Source organism: Schistocerca serialis, chromosome 2 (genome assembly GCF_023864345.2).
Source record: "Schistocerca serialis cubense isolate TAMUIC-IGC-003099 chromosome 2, iqSchSeri2.2, whole genome shotgun sequence".
NCBI classification, from domain to species: Eukaryota; Metazoa; Arthropoda; class Insecta; order Orthoptera; family Acrididae; genus Schistocerca; species Schistocerca serialis.
Window position 1 is genome coordinate 1,107,861,922 of NC_064639.1, and position 18,084 is coordinate 1,107,880,005.

An 18,084-nucleotide genomic window follows, 5' to 3' on the forward strand; every position below is an offset into this window, starting at 1 on the left:
TTTCCTTTCCTATAGATGGTAGAGCCACTTGTCAAAGCAGTTGTCGTACGTATCAGCTATGCTGCAATTACTGTATAGTATACTACTGGGCATGACAAGTACCCAACTGTACTCTCATATGAATGGCTACTGCCAAACTGTGCCAAAGTTGATCATCCAATTGCCGAACATACTGAGCACCACAACGCTAACAACTTCAACAACTGCTTCACTAGTGGAAATTCTCTCTCTATCCTAAACCTCCACTAACCTGTTTCCCCTTTACCTTTTCCCTACTCTTTTCTGTCCCCCCCCCCCCCCCCCCACACACACACACACACACAATCCTCTTATATGCTCCACCTAAAACATAACCAGCTTTCATGACTACATTTCAGTTACTTTACTTGTTGACAATCGATGATTTTGATTGAGGTATATAAGTCAGGTTTCTTGCACGTGCTCTACCTAGAATAACACCTATGTCCACTTTTACACAAGTGCAATGTGTGTCCAGTTAACCAAACAACTACATAGCCACAACAGACAAAATACAAAATAGTTCTTAAATATGTTTTAATGCATCACGACACAGATAAGACTTATATGGATTTGGTACTTAAAAGCCGCTGCTCCATATCAACTGGACAGTTATATAATACGTTAATCTATTCCAAATTCTTTGAATTTACAGTTAAGATTTCCATACAAATGCTGGGTCAGTCTTGATCGTGCAACTGTAAATATACCATTCCCACTTCATGTGAGCAGTTGCCTTAAGTGCTTTGGCTATCCGATCCCAATTTCAACCTTGTTGCATACTACTTAGGTAGCATCCTCTGTAGCGGGAAAACCGGATCTGAGTCCCAGTCCAGCACAAATTTTCATTTATTGCCACTGAATTCATTTCAATGCCCAATTGCGGCTGAGTTCAGAATTTACAGTATAACCCTGATTTTACGTTCCCCGAATTAATGTTTTCCCACCATTTATGACATTATTTATTGTTCCTCTTAAATTTCCTTTGTCCACAATGTTAATTTGCATCAACGTATTTATAATTTTCCCCGCAATTTATGCATTAAGAAAAAGTACTTGTGGAGAAAAAAATGATGCTGGCTTGATGTTGGCTGTCCAGTAGTGTTTATAAATATTACGTGGTTAAGTTTATTTACACCAGAGCACTATACTCAGCGGATTTGAACCCATAAACATGTAACAGTTGGAAAAATTCGTGCCGTATCTCCCGCCACTGCCAAGCTCTATTTGGCATCGTGGCTGATGGAAGTAACTAGGTTTGTTTCAATAAAGATGATACGAACAACCACAACAGTTACCAAACTGCCTGTACTGAGCAAATGCATTTTCGTAGTAGTTGTGATCATTGTGACGCCCTTGTTGAATCACATGTAGCGTGTTTCGGCATTTGGCAACTTGTAGTGCTAGTTGACACCATCACTCAATCCTGAGTTGCTCAAATGTTTTTACTTTTTAGTATAAACACAGTGCCGGTTATGTAATTTTTACATGCTGAGCAAAATGTGTTTCGAGAATTTGTTCTCATAGTCAAGTGCAGTTTTACGTATGTATTTTTTCCCTTTGTGATGCTACACAAACAATGTCAGTGATAGTTTGCGTGTGTGTGGTGTTCTGCATAACTGAGGAGGGCACAGAACCTGCTAACCTCAAAAAGATGACTAAAGGAGAGATGCAGAATACCACATGCTAACACTGCACAAAATTCTTATCTACAATATTTGCACTTGGCAATGAGAGAGAATTCTCGAAACACACCGTGCTAAGCATGAAAAAAATACTTAACTAGTGCAGTATTTCATTATTTAAATAACGAATGACAGCTGCAGACTTTAAAAAACATTAATTATGACATATGGAATTGAGTTAAACGTTCCTACTTTACAGACAGTTATCAGTTCCAGTTACATCGGTGGTTTTTATTAGATAATAAAGCTTTATTAGGTGACAAACAAGTTCCTGACAAATCTTTTTGATGCCTGTTATGCACATATATCACATATAATGTGCGAAAATGCAAGGGTGTATCCTATACATAACTTTTACAACTTAAAACTTTATTTCCCGTATTTTTACATTTTCCCGCATTTTACACCACTTTTTTTTTAAGACCCCTTGAGAAATGTAATAGCGGGGTTTCACTGTATTTATTTCATCAATTAAGATTTTACTACTGCTTTTAGAAAACTGATTATGGTATTTGGCTTTAAGAATCGCTGCAATATTTCTGAAGCAGTTATCATGTTGAAATATTGCAATTATCACACCAAAAGTACCTGAAACATACATCTACAACAAAGGCTTAAATTATTTTTGTTACTTGGTTTACAAATAGTGTGGTTTTAGTTCGTAACATAAATCCTGTGTGTTTTATTGTTGGCTGCATTGTAATTTATATCACCTTTTTACGTGAGTTCCATAAATGATAAACTGCGCTTTTGCTTACAGTAGGTTTGACAGATTTTTAATTAGTAGTTCAATATCTTCTTAAATTCAATTTTTTGCATTTATGTCATCATCATCATCATCATCATCATCATCATCATCATCATCACTGCTGCTTTTATACTTTTCTTTTTGTCCAAATACAAGAATAGTTACAGCCATACTTTGCAGGAATTCATTTGTGTTTCTTTCCTTGTTTTTCTTTCTAGAGCTCTTCCAACTGTTCCAAAGACAGCTAGATATTTATTAACCTTCTTCACAATGTCTTTGCCACAGTAATTAGTATCACATTATGGATAACTGAAATGGGATACTTGTTCTAAAATTTTCTCATTTATTATTATTATTTTCAGTCTGACTGGATTCTTTCCTTTGAAAGACATTATCTTTGTCTCGTTTGAGTTGTAACATATTGCACTTTGGCACACTCTACTTACTGCCCTTTGCAAATTATCTTCCGTTTCCCATACAATTATCTTGTTATCAGCAAACAAAAAGAGTATTTAATAGTATACAACATCCATTTTAATTTCTAAGTGTAGTTTACCTTTACACTTCATAACTAGGTCATCAACATATAAATTAAATAAGGTGGGTGATAGAATGAAATTTTCACTCTACAGTGGAGTGTGCGGCGATATGAAACTTCCTGGCAGATTAAAACTGTGTGCCAGACTGAGACTCGAATAGGAGTGACAGGCTGCAGCCTTGTCTAACACCTTGATTTAAAAAATTTCACCTGACATTTTCAAATCTAAACGACTATTTTTGTATATTAAAAAAAAAAGATGCTGTGACTTACCAAACGGGAAAGCACTGGTAGATAGACACAATAAAAAACACACAAACCCACACACAAATCTCAAGCTTTCACAACCCACGGTTGCTTCATCAGGAAAGAGGGAAGGAGAGGGAAATACGAAAGGATGTGGATTTTAAAGGAGAGGGTAAGGAGTCATTCCAATCCCGGGAGCGGAAAGACTTACCTCAGGGGGAAAAAGGGACAGGTATGAGTGCACACACACACACACACACACACACACACACACACACACACACGCACACACACACGCACACGCACACGCACACGCACACCTACATCCATACTCCGCAAGCCACCTGACAGTGTATGGCGGAGGGTACCCTGAGTACCTCTATCGGTTCTCCCTTCTGTTCCAGTCTCGTATTGTTCGTGGAAAGGATTGTCGGTATGCTTCTGTGTGGGCTCTAATCTCTCTGATTTTATCCTCATGGTCTCTTCGCGAGATATACATAGGAGGGACCAATATACTGCTTGACTCTTCGGTGAAGGTATGTTCTCGAAACTTTAACAAAAGCCCATGCCGAGCTACTGAGCGTCTCTCCTGCAGAGTCTTCCATTGGAGTTTACCTATCATCTCCGTAACGCTTTCGCGATTACTAAATGATCCTGTAACAAGCACGCTGCTCTCCGTTGGATCTTCTCTATCTTTCCATCAACCCTGTTTGGTACGGATCCCACACGGCTGAGCAGTATTCAAGCAGTGGGCGAACAAGCGTACTGTAACCTACTTCCTTTGTTTCCGTATTGCATTTCCTTAGGATTCTTCCAATGAATCTCAGTCTGGCACCTGCTTTACCGACGATCAACTTTATATGATCATTCATTTTTAAATCACTCCTAATGCGTACTCCCAGATAATTTATGGAATAAATGCTTCCAGTTGCTGACCTGCTATTTTGTAGCTAAATGATAAGGGATCTATCTTTCTATGTATTCGCAGCACATTGCACTTGTCTATATTGAGACTGAATTCCCATTTCCTGCACCATGCGTCAATTCGCTGCAAATCCTCCTGCATTTCAGTACAATTTTCCATTGTTACAATCTCTCGATACACCACAGTATCATCTGCAAAAAGCCTCAGTGAACTTCCAATGTCATCCACAAGGTCATTTATGTATATTGTGAATAGCAACGGTCCTATGACACTCCCCTGGGGCACACCTGAAATCACTCTTACTTCGGAAGACTTCTCTCCATTGAGAATGACATGCTGCGTTCTGTCATCCAGGAACTCTTCAATCCAATCACACAATTGGTCTGATAGTCCATATACTGTGTATATGTGTGTGCGCGAGTGTATACCTCTCCCTTTTCCCCCCGAAGGTAAGTCTTTCCGCTCCCGGGATTGAAATGACTCCTTACCCTCTCCCTTAAAACCCACATCCTTTCGTTTTTCCCTCTCCTTCTCTCTTTCCTGATGAAGCAACCATGGATTGCGAAAGCTTGATATTTGTGTGTTTTTTATTGTGTCTATTTACCAGCACTTTCCCGTTTGGCAAGTCACAGCATCTTTTTTTAATATATTTTTCCCCATGTGGAATGTTTCTTTCTATTATATTCATATCAACAATTTTTGTATTTACATAAAGACTCTTTATGGAATTAAAAAGAAGTTTACTAAAGCACTATTTCCAATATTTTCCACAAAAAGGCCTTTTTACCTTATCAAAGGCTTTCCTCAAAATAAGTAAATGCCAACTGTGTTTCTAAGCCAAATTCCCAATGCTTCTCAATAATTTATCTTCTTATAAATATATTACCACTACACAAACTTCCCACTCTGAAGGCTGATTGTCCTACTGAAATTACTGCATCAGTGATAGTTTGTAACCTTTGATTAAGAGTTTTACCATAAATTTTATATCCTGCACTTAGTAAACTTATTCCTTTATAATTTCCTGTGTCTTTCCTATTGCCTTCTTTACACACAGAAATTATTTGAGATGTGTTCCATTCTTCAGGTACAGAACAGTTCTTCCAACACACATTTAAAAAATGGAGGAAGCAAAATTATAACATGATTCCTCCATAACTGATTAATTCAGCATTAATGCCTTATATGCTAGCACCTTTCTTTGTATCTGATCTCCAGAGTTATTATCAATTTTTATAGAATGATTTATGCAAGTTCACATAAACTTCATTTGCTAGTATCATATTCTTCAATATATTCATAATCATAGCTTTCATTACAATATAGTCAGAATCATAGCTTTAATTAAATATTGTCCTATTCTGTTACATTCTAAACCCTTTGAACTCCTTTCGTCTTGTTGCGCAGCAACTGATTTATGCGTCAGATGTATCTCACACTATGCCACAATCCCCTCCTTGCCTTCGGTGCCCTTCCCTACCCCCTTCTGACCTCCAGGAAACTGCTATCAATAATCAACCACCAGTCTTTTCACAGCTGGGAGTGTGTGTGTGTGTGTGTGTGTGTGTGTGTGTGTGTGTGTGTGTGTGTGTGTGTGTGTACTGTTGTTCGAGAAAGAGCAAGGGCTCTAAAGCTAGTGAAATACCGTTTCTGTCACGTGTTTCCATGTGCTACATACCAGCCAACTACAGGTGAGTGGTTGCCTTTCTCTTATTTATAAAATTTAATATATTTATAGATGGGTTTCTATTTAACATTAACACTGCTTTCCCAAGAAAACAAAGCATGATACTAATAGGCTTTTTTAAAAAAAAAACTGGGTAACAAAAAGAATCAAATTATCACATGCAAGGAAAGGGAAATTTTATTTGAAAAGATTAGAACAAGCAGAGAACTAGGATTCTTTACACATTACAAGGAAACCTGTGCTGTCACCACATGTTCACAACTGCTATCACCGTCAGCTCTGCTTGGAACATAGTATTACAATTATTCTATTCTCTGTCAAATGAAAAACTTTGAGTGAGTAATACGAGGGGCATTTGAAAAGTCCAAGAGATGCCACCACCAGCGTATATAGACGTCATGTTTAGTTAGTAGCATCTTTAGAAAGAGCGCACACCAAGTTTCAGCCATATTGGTCTATTTCTTTGTTTTGCCATTCATGTGAATCAAGGAGATCCAAGTGATTGAGTGATTGTCAAAAAATGGACGAAAAAGAATTTTGTGTGGTGATTAAACATTACTTTATGAAAGGCAAAATGCATCGGGCAACTAAAGAGAAGATTGATAAACATTACGGTGGCTCTACACCTTCGATTAGAACAGTTTATAAGTGGTTTCAAAATTTTCGGAGTGGCCGTATGGGCACAAATGATGCTGAATGTTCCGGACGTCCTGCGGAGGTTAAGACTCCGGAAATCATTGATAAAATCTATGAAATGTTGATGTATGACAGAAGAGTTAAGGTGCGAGAGATTGCTAGTGCTGTGAGCATCTCGAATGAAAGAGTACATAACATTGTGCACAAACATTTGGACATGAGAAAGCTTGATGGGTTCCACGACTGCTCACGCTTGAAAAAAACAGAATTGTGTGCAGTGCTGAAAGGATGGTTTGCAGCTGTTCAGGAAGAATCCACAGGACTTTAAGCGTCACTGCGTCACTGTTGATGAAACATGAATACATTACTATGCTCCTGAGACCAAACAACAATCTAAACAACGGGCTTACAAGGGAGAATCTGCACAAAAAAAGGTGAAGACCATTCCTTCGGCCAGATAGATTATGGTGACTGTCTTTTGGGATTCACAAGGGATAGTCCTCATCGACTATCTGGAAAAGCATAAAACTATTACAGGTGCATATTATTCATCATTATTGGACCGCTTGAAAGCCGAGCTGCAAGAAAAACACCAGCGATTGGACCGTAAAAAAGTCCTTTTCCATCATGACAATGCACCAGCACACACCTCAGCAGCTGTGGTCGCAAAATTAATGGAAATAGGATTCCAACTCGTTTCACATCCCCCCTATTCTCCAGACTTGGCTCCCTCGGACTACTATCTGTTCCCCAATTTGAAGAAATGGCTGGCGGGACAAAGATTTTATTCAAATGAGGAGGTGATTGCAGCAACTAATAGATATTTTGCAGACTTGGATAATTCCTATTATTCGGAAGGGATCAACAAATTAGAACAGCATTGGACGAAGTGTGTAAGTCTGAAAGGAGACTATGTCAGAAAAAAAAAAGGTTTACCACAAACATGTAAGTAGTTTTTATTTTTGCACGGACTTTTCAAATGCCCCTCGTACATAGGGACCTGAAATGTAGTATCTGTTTTAGGTAAGTTGAGAAGCAGCAGCAGCATTGCTGAAGTTGGCAACATCATAAATGAGGTAGTTTAGGCCCAATCTCTACCTGTATCTTATGCAGCCATAGTTCAAAATACTACACATAAAGCTATCATGTTATAGCCTCTGTGATTTCATATAATACCAACTTTAGCTGGCAGATAAATGTATGTATTCTTTATTCTAAGATGTTAAGTCTCACGGGTGAGACCAATGTCGCAGTATGTGGTATGTACCTTAGAGAGACCATTCAACTCCCCACTGTTTGAAATAGGACTGAAGTGTAACTTAAAAGTGCACCAATTTGTCACTGTGTTCATGCACAGGTGTGTTCTTTATTTTGTAAACACATCCTTATGCACATACTGTTTCCAAATTGGGCTTCACCAGATAAATGAAAATTGGTTACATTTTCAATATTTATACGCAGATAAAATAGTTCATCTGAATACCATTTGCTATGAAATAACATTTATTACATACATTCATATTTTTTACATTTTGAGGCTCACATTGCACCTATATTCACTTTTATCGGAAATGTGAAGTTTTCATGTCTCTGATAATACCTCACATTAGGTTCTAAAATTATGTTTCTTACATATATGTGATGTATTTAGTCACACACGCAATGAATCACTGTCACCATTGATATCTCCCGACAGACGGAAATATGCTAACGTTAGACACCTGTAGAAGATAGGTAGTAAGACAAATAGTAACAATTATAAAACACTCTCACTACTTACACAGCCTGTCAAAAAAGTTCAAAGACTGATTTTGTTCTTGGTGCATAATTGACATCAGTGCAAGCTATGGTGGCACCTAGAACTAACAACTGCAAGCAACATATGTGTGTTCGACCAGTCAGTTGAGAGAATGCAGTGAACATGTAGCTATTGTGTGTCAACACTGATGAGTTGCCAACTCACAGTGGAGCAGCCAGTAGTGATTCAATGACACATTTCACTTGGTAAAATTGTTATAGGGACATCTGAGTAAATCACAAAGGAGCAACCGGCAGTGATTCAATTACATGTTTTACTCAGTAATATTGCTACAGGGACATTGTGTGTATGAACAAGACTTACAGCGATAGTTGTTTAAGTTGCACATGAGTGTTTGGTTGGTTTGAATGTTAAACGAGGACAGGTCTGGCTTGTGGACAACGAGAAATCATCCAAAATTAACATTGGAATAACGTGTTTTGTTTTGAAAACCACCACCATCTTTCATGCGGAAGTAATGATGAAGATCTGAAGTGTTAAAGACATTCTCCAGAATGTTTTGGAGGAAGGAAAAGTCTGTGGAAAGCTTGTCTATACACTTTTGACTATTGAATGAAAACAAAACATGGATGTGGCATGAGGCTTGATTGAAATGATTTCCGTGGACACTTATCTCCCCCCCCCCCCCCATCCAAACAAATAACAACAACAACAACAACAATAATAATATATATCATCATGTTTGACAAGATTGATTGATTGAGGCAGGTTATGGGACCAAACGGCGAGGTCATCAGTCCCGCGATTCCGAGGTTAGTCACAGAAGAAAGAGAGTCTGCTAAAAGTGGATAGATCCAGTCAGAGTCAAATTATAAAATAATGAACATTAAACATACACAGTAAAAGGCATAAAAGGTGACACCAAATCTAAAAATCGGGAAAAAAAGGGGGTGGTCATTGGATCACAGACCAAGAAGACTGGAAAAGATGTCCCAACCTGCCCTTGCTCCAAGACTAAAGTAGAAACTTATACGCGGAAACAAAAACCATTTTCATGGAGGAAACTGAGGACTGGTTCAACCACCTGTGAATCGTCTGCTAATATTAAATTTAAGAAATCATGAAGAATATATTTAGCACAAAGGGCTGAAAGAAGGGGACATTCCATCAATACGTGGAATACTGTCAGTCTGGCTCCACAGCCGCATTGTGGTGTGGGTTGTTACATAGGAGGAAACAATGGGTGAGGCAGGTATGACCAATGAGTAAACAGCATGAAACAATGGACTCTTTCCAAGAGGAGAGGAAGGAAGAGCGCCAAACTGCAACAGTCTCCTTCATTGTGCGGAGTTTATTACTATGAGTGGTAGAGCTCCGGATGGCATTACACTTTTGGGGAAAGAGAAATCTGACATAGATCCGCACATATGCAGCTGGAATATTGAGAAAAAAAGGGGGTGAAGTATCTGTTTCTCTAGCCAAATGGTCAGCCAGTTCATTCTCCGGGACTCCCACATGACTTGGGACCCAGAGGAGGACAACCGAACAGGCGACACATCCAAGAGCAGACTGGAGGTCACAGATAGAGACCAAAGGGTGCCGAGGGTAGCATCGGTTGATAGCCTGAAAGCTGCTCGTTGCGTTGGAACAAATTAAAACACTGTGGAGGGAGGCCTGAGAAACAAACAGGTTGACCCTGCGAATGGCTAGAAGCTCTGCTGTGAACACACTACATGATCCCGACAATAAATGGTGTTCGAAGGCAGTAGGAGACGTGAAAGCGTATCCCACCTTATTGATGTCTTAGAACCATCAGTGAAAGATGGTGGTGGCACCCTGGAACTATGCAAGGATGGCACATAGAAGATGCCAGAAAACCGTACAAGCGACAGTGATCTTAGGACTCTGGAAATGATCGGTCCTAATCCGTGGTATGGGCACCATCCATGGTGGGGTATGGGACGAAAGACATGAGGTGCAGGCCTGAGTGGAGATGGAGATCCCAACAGAGAGAAGTGAGACACTTGCCAACGGGTGTTACGAGGGAGACATCCCTCATAGGCAAAGAGCACAGGATACACAGGTTGCTCAGGGAACTGGAGAATGGCGACTGTGTACGAAATGAGGAGTTGGCTTCATCTTATGTGAAGAGGGGGAATCCCCACTTCTGAGAGGAAACTATCAATGGGACTAGTGCGAATGGCACCAATAGCCAGACGCACCCCACAATGGTGAACAGGGTCAAGCAGTTTCAAAGTGGAAGGAGCTGCTGAGCCATGAACCTGCTACCACAATCTAGTCTGGACGAGATCAGACCACGGTAAAGATGGAGGGGGGGGTGGAATGGTCTGGACCCAAAGATGTGTGGCCCAGGAGATGGAGAGCATTAAGCTTCCGCATACATGTAGTCTTAGGAGGCGAATGCTTCTGCATACACGTAGTTTTAGCTGGCGAATGTGGAGCAGCCGTGTCACCTTGTTATCAAAAATAAGGCCCAAGAAACGGGACTGTGCTACAACATCGAGGAGCTGGTCACCTAAATAAAGTTCTGGATAAGAGTGTACTGTAGGTCGACGACAAAAATGCATAACCCACATTTTGGAGGGAGAAAAATGGAAGCCACGGGAGGCCTGTCAGATGGTGCCTTGGCGCCGGTGCTCAGCAGATGTTACCGAGTGGGAGCTGCACCAGAAGCAAAAATCATCGACGCACAACGCCGGGGTAACCAGAGGCCCAACAGAGGTCACAAGCCCATAAATGGCAATGGGGAAGACTGATGGATGACAAGACTACGTAGAATGGGTCTCTGATGATTTGTGCAGATCAAAGAAGGTGTGAATAACAAAATTGAAAGTTAAGATAACACTCACTGTCTTTTTTACGTACAGTAACCGTAAATTTCCACCACTACTTGGGATCAGTTGCACAAGAGGCTTCAGAAGGTTCGTTCAGAACACTTGAGTAGGAGGGATTTCTTCTTGCGCACGACAATGCACCTGCTCACACGGCTACAGTAGTTGCGCAGTTTTTAACGAAAAACCAAGTGCCTGTTCTCGACCACCTCCATCATGCCATGGTGACATTCAAGTTGAGTAACATACCAACACGAGGACTTTCAGTATGACTGTGCTGTACATTATACTCAAGTGGAGGGGAGGAGGGGGACTATAAAGAAAACTTGAAACATTAAACACATCATCTTAATTTTTCTCTATTTTTTATCAATCCAATCTCTAAATGTTTTGAACCGAGGGGATATGTCATCCTTGAAAGTAGTGGATAAAACTGTGTGTGCAAGAGCTCTAACACACCTCTCTCAAAATAAAGAGTTTATTCACAAATTTTTCAATTCGCAATTCAGATTACGCAAAATTTAAATGACAAAATATAGTGAACTGGTATTTTCTGCAACCCATCCAAAGTATTTGTGCAGTTCATAGTATTCTCGTAGAAAAGCTCATATTATTTTATCAGAGATGCTGTTGGTAACTAGTTTTCATCATATGTAACTAAAAGGATGCAGTGTAGCATTAAGAAACCCTTGGAGTGTACAAAATTCACATTCATTTTCAGAATGGGGAACAGTCACTGCAGGTGTGCCACATGGATAAATATTGGGTCCACTGCTGCTGTTCTATCTAAATGATCTTCCAACATACAACCAAGGAATAGAAACAGATATCTCTGCTGACAATCCAAGTATTATAATCAAGCCTAATGGAGTAACTTAAACAATCTAAAATATAAATATTTTTTTGAAAACTAATAACTGGTTCTCTGCAAATGGATTTTTACTGAATTCAGGTACAACTAAATACATGCATTTGAGTACTGTGCAAGGCCTGCCCACACCATTAGAAATAATGCGTGAAAGTAAATCAATTACATTATAGTTTCAAAAATTTATTATTTTCATTATTCTTCACATAAGAATTTCTGAGTTTGGAATTCTATGATGTGCAGATTATGTGTAAAAGTACTTTGAATAATAATCAATAAAAATAAAAAAAGCAGTGAAATCTAAACTACACTTTATTTGTAGTTCTATCAATACTGCAAGTTATAAACTCTTGGTGCTCCAGGAAATTCCGTCATTACTGTTGTCCCTATTCATTCCAAGTCACTGTATAACATAAAGTATATGAGAAATGCACATAAAAACATGCTATGACTGTTGTCATTGGAATATAAGACCACCAGACTTTGGCAACAATGATAGATCATATTTAAAACCAAATATCCTCAATATTATGACTACTGTTAAATTGAAACATGAAACTGTGAGAACTTTGGCGACGTACTGTTTTGCACTGGAAACCAAAACATTATGACCATCTGCATAACAGAATGTTAGTCCACATCTAGAACTAAATACAACAGTAATTCTGCATGAAATGGATTTGAAAAGTTTCTCAATGTATGTGACACCAGATATCTACCACACATGCAGCTACTGTGTACTAAGGGCCAGTGGCTTGCAGGTGCGAAGCTGACATTTGACAGTCTCTCAGTTGTGTTACAATAGGCGAATTTGGAAGCCAAGACATCAATTCCTCAAACCATTTTACCATTATTATGGCCTTTTGAAGCAGACAGTAATTCTGCTGAACAATGCTATCACCACGAGAGAAGACAAAGTATGAAGGGATGGTAGTTGTCCGCAATAATGTTCATGTACTCCACAGCTGTCACATCATCATCAATGATTACCATGGGTCCCACAGAGGACCAAGCGTATGTCCCCCATAGCATAACAACTACCCCACTGGCATAAGTCAATGGGGCAGAGCATTTTTCCAACCACCAATCATCTGAATGACAGAGTGGGACCCTATCTATGACGATCAAATTGGTATAACATGAAACATGATCCATCCGGTCAGGCTGTGGCCAAGACATGTCTCCGCAAGGTTCGCAGGAGAGCTTCTGTAAAGTTTGGAAGGTAGGAGACGAGGTATTGGCAGAAGTAAAGCTGTGAGGATGGGGCGTGAGTCGTGCTTGGGTAGCTCAGTTGGTAGAGCACTTGCCCGCGAAAGGCAAAGGTCCTGAGTTCGAGTCTCGGTCCGGCACACAGTTTTAATCTGTCAGGAAGTTTCAATGTACTTTGTTGTCAGATCTGCCACAAATCAACTGCCTATACTGCTTTACACATCAGGCAAGGCATCTAACCTCCTGTACTGGTTCTGTGATGAGGCACGGAAATTCAATGTTGTCATCTTCTCATGGTTTCGCTGTCCTTCAACTGCTTTCCATAGATGCTCATGACACTAGCATATGAACAGTCCACCAGCTTCACGATTCTCAGATGCAAATTCCTGAGCATTGGGCCATTACAATATGCCCTCTTTCAAAGTCGGTCATGCCAGGGAATTCCCCCACTTGCGGTCCATATGATCACTAGAATTACTCTCCACTCATCTGTTCTGCTTATATACATTTCTTACCACATGATGTGACTGGAACACCACAAGGTGGTATTCATTTTGCAGTGAGCAGTACTTCTAATATTTTGGCTCTGTAGACATCATACGGAAAGTTCTGGCAGAACGTAAATAATAGTTTACGAATGAAAGTAACAACTAACCAAATAGGGGGAGCATTGAATTGCTTACAGGCACACAAAAAATAAAGAAAAGATTGCTACCTTTTGGACAAATCCTTGTCTGTGCTACAATGCACATGCCCCCCCCCCCCCCCTACACACACACACACACACACACACACACACACACACACACACACACACACACACACACACACACACAGAGAGAGAGAGAGAGAGAGAGAGAGAGAGAGAGAGAAGACAATAAATGTTGCAGTGTATCAAGCAGTTCCTTTGAAATACCATTCAGAAGCAGACTGATGCTCGGGAGCCTCTGTACTGGTCGTATTAACAATTCCTGAAGACTTTGGCGGCCACATTCTGGCTTTGTTTGACATATCTTCAGAAATGCATGGAAACGTGGTTTTGTTTGATCACACATTACCAGCATTTCTTTGGTGTTCTCGAAGAAGTTTACGAATGGCGGATATGCTTTGACTAGATCTGGTACCTGAAAAATGGAACAAAGTTCACAAAAAATCAGCCATGAAAAATTGACACAATTTTTGCAAAATTTTGTCGTTTGTGTGTGTGTGTGTGTGTGTGTGTGTGTGTGTGTGTGTGTGTGTGTTGGGGGGATGATGATGATACACAAACAAACAAACAAACGTAAGGGCACTCTACGGCCCTCCCCTATCTAAAACCTATCTCTGAGGGAATACGCACCTTCTGTTTAACTCAATCACTTTTCTTCATTTAAGTGATACGGATTTGTGTTTGTTAAAAGATTTTGTTTGGGCCCTCCAAAGCAACAGACAAATTTGTTACTAAATCCTTCTCTTACCTGGCATACAGCACACTGTACACGGATAACACTTGGCTAGTTTGGGGGGGGGGGGGGGGGGGATAAAACTCTTATAAACAGTGGAGGCAAACAATTATCAAAAGACATAGATTCAGGGCAAATTCTCTTGTTCCTTTCTCCCCTCACTCTTTCCACCTGATATAACCCTCCCCTCAATCCATCTGCATTGGCAGCTCAATACAGATGCACCTCTAGTATTCGGTGAGTTATTTACCTTTATTCCATAAATTACTTACACATTACGAGAAATTTTAATCACAAGGTTTAAGAAGAATCATCTTATTACAGCAGCAAAAGCACAATGCTTGCTACAACTCATTTAAACCCAAGACCGGGAATTCTGTTTCATCAACTATTTCAGGTGTTAGCCTTAAAAAAAGAAAGGAAATAAAAGACATGAAGAACAAAATCTTAACAAAAGGAAGTGAATGTGTACATCGCAAAACTGCTAAGTGGATCTCTAAACAAGTTGAGATAGGTAAAGATCTATTTACAAGGCAACAGCAGATAGACAGATTGGCAAAAACATTAGTATTTGACATTTTTAGTACCCGTACCCTCTAAAATTTCTAAATCTAACCTGCACACTGTGTTCTTGCGTATCCTCATTCCTGAGATTACAGATGACACTAGTGTAATTTCACCAATCTTTTTGATATTGTTTGAACAAACAAAAATTAAAACCTAGTTCAGACAACTTCTGCAGTATTTACAGCTCTTACTTCTAATGTAGAAATCATAGTATCTTTGTTTAGTTGTGTCAATGTACAAAAGACTCATTACTGAGTACAAGGTAACAAGGTACGGCTATAGAGCTGCTTGTGGGAGCATGCTGGGACATGGTGGGGACAGGATAGAGCTGCTATACACTGATCCATGATTGATTGTAGTTCGTGCAGGTCAAGACAAACATGGGGACTGCTTTGTTGTGGTTCTAAGTGACAGATGCGGTACACACAGGCATGTGCTTTGTGCTTGATGAATGCACGCGTCCCACAAATTACATCTCTCACTTGCTTGTGTAGAATTTGTCACTCACCACAACCATCTGCCCTGACAACTCACAACAAGTGGAATAAAAATTCACTAAATAACTCACTACGATCCCATGTAACACTCAAATTGCATGTAATATTCACAGCAGAGATCTACTGAACACTCACTGGTTGCTACAAAACGTGACTTAGTTGCGCATAACCGGCCAACTGTAGGTGCAGCCAGGAGGTTTGACCAGGGTGGTGTGTCCAGACGGCAAAAGGTGTGAACCAGTCACTTCAGTGAAACTGATGTGTTGGGCAGCATATTCAGCTATTGGGCAGTACAGCTGTCTTGGCCACAGTGTCAGTGGCTGCTCATGCAGATAAGTGGCTTGTTGGTTTCTAAGCCCTTTTAGAACACAGCACAGTGGTTGCAGTTTAGTTTGTCGATCACATGACTGGTTTAACAGGTAGCCCTGTCTTTGATGGGACAGGTGACGCTTGGGAGGTGGAAGACCGGTCCCATACATCCCGGGGCCTCTCTCGAACCTCACAAATGCACCTAGCAGGCCTAACCTGTCAGCACCACTTTCCTGCATGCTCCCACAATCAGCAGTACACCCTCCTCCACTGCCCTCCCCATCCCAGCTTCCTCCTCAACCCCACCACCCAGACTGCTGTCTGGCCTCGGTGGCCAGAGATAATGGTCTCTCTCTCTCTCTCTCTCTCTCTCTCTCTCTCTCTCTCTGTGTGTGTGTGTGTGTGTGTGTGTGTGTGTGTGTGTGTGTGTGTGTGTGTGTGTGTGGCAGAACAGGAAATGCACAATTGATATTTTGTATTTGTTTGTTTCGATCATTTCAATGTTTGTACATTTTTCTTCATTATCAGTAATACAGAAGTCATATATAAATTAGGTGGACCACTATTTTGTCAGACAGCCCAAAATACAGATTTTTCCATCAATTCAAAATTGTCATGTTCTCCAAAGAAAACTATGGTAAAAATTTTTTGAGTGACCTAAGTTTTCTCTCTGTCATTACACACACACACACACACACACACACACACACACACACACAAAGAATTGGAGAATGTAACTGGCAGTAAGCATACCGGACTGCATAAGATGCACTCTACACTATATAAACTACTGGAATCTGTGGGTGCTTGTGGTTTCAAACTGTAAAGCAGTAACACAAATTTTATGGTGCTTGCAAGGTGTGTTCATGTTCCAATTAATGGCACAGGTTTAAGAGAAAGATTTAATTTGTATTGCATACAATGAGATGTTCAACAGATTTCTGTAATATTCACTGCAATGGACATGCTGAAATCGTAAAACTGTCTGAAAGACATAATCTGATCCTGGACATCTGTACTTTTGCAGGCCAAGTTCTCCAACTCAAAAATTCAATCTCGTGGAAGAACTAAAAAATGGCAGTGTTTGGTACAAATAAAGAGAAAGTAGCTGGAAGTTAAATGCCTATGCTGACTTTTGAGGTGAAGTAACTGTTAGGGAACATTGCTGCAATAAAGATCCAGTGGCTGACTGGCCAATTTTCTACCTTCTGTGTTTGCTTTTTTCCCTTTTCACCATTGCAATCTATTCCTTCATATTGTTACTTGTTTCACGTTGGGAAAAATTAAGAAATCCTTGGCTCTGAAAGCAATCATTTTTTTTAAATTTCTGTTTAAGCTTAGTTTCTGCTTCTACTTGGTAAAAGATTTTATTTTATTTATATAAATTTTATTGCGTTTGTTGGACCACTTTAGTCAATCTTATAAACACAATTTTTCAGTTTCTTGTTGGCCGAGTACTACTACGTCCCCAGACTCAACTTTCTTTTTTCGTCTGAAATTACCTATCCTATTGTTTGTTCACTGATACTGATTTGTAACCTGGCCTGTTTGTCTTCAAGTTCCTCGCCTTTGTTTTATAAACCTTCTAATCTAATTTGTAGTTCCCTCACATCTTTCTCAATTTTCATAATCCATCATATACTGCTCAAACTGTTCCATAATTTCTCTGTAATTCTGTTGATGATTTCTTTTTCCCTTGTGTCCTGATCAGATGACCAAAGAACCAAGTGTGTTTTTTCCTATCACGATCGTAACTAGTTCTATTTCCTTGCAGACTGATCCATTAGAAGCTAGCACTGTCCATTTTTTTTATGCATCTTTTGATTACTTATCTTCCTTTCTTGAGTTTTCTTCTTTTTTGTGTAGTGTTCCAGTTAACATAAATTCTGTCCCGTAAGAGTTCCGGGTATATGTGTGCATCCGCACAGAAGGAGGAGGTCATGGCCGGTATTGCCAGAACTATATACTTATATGGATATGGTGTCTGTTCAACATCTCCATATAAGTTTATAGTTCTGGCAATACGAGCCATGACCTCCTACTCCTCCTGTGCAGATGCACATGTATTCTCCGAACTTTTGCGGGACTTGGTAAGAAT

At 39.9% G+C, this 18,084-nt stretch overlaps 1 protein-coding gene across 5 annotated transcripts in view; it reads right to left on the reverse strand.

Moving 5' to 3' along the window:
• The window catches only part of LOC126458564 (protein ECT2), a 229,105-nt gene that overhangs the window by 62,981 nt on the left and 148,040 nt on the right, over nt 1-18,084 (reverse strand). For all 5 annotated transcript variants that reach the window (XM_050095689.1, XM_050095688.1, XM_050095687.1 and 2 more), the window contains one exon: nt 14,088-14,295. In XM_050095689.1, the coding sequence (XP_049951646.1) occupies nt 14,088-14,295 (208 nt within the window). The remainder of the gene's footprint in view (nt 1-14,087; nt 14,296-18,084) is intronic.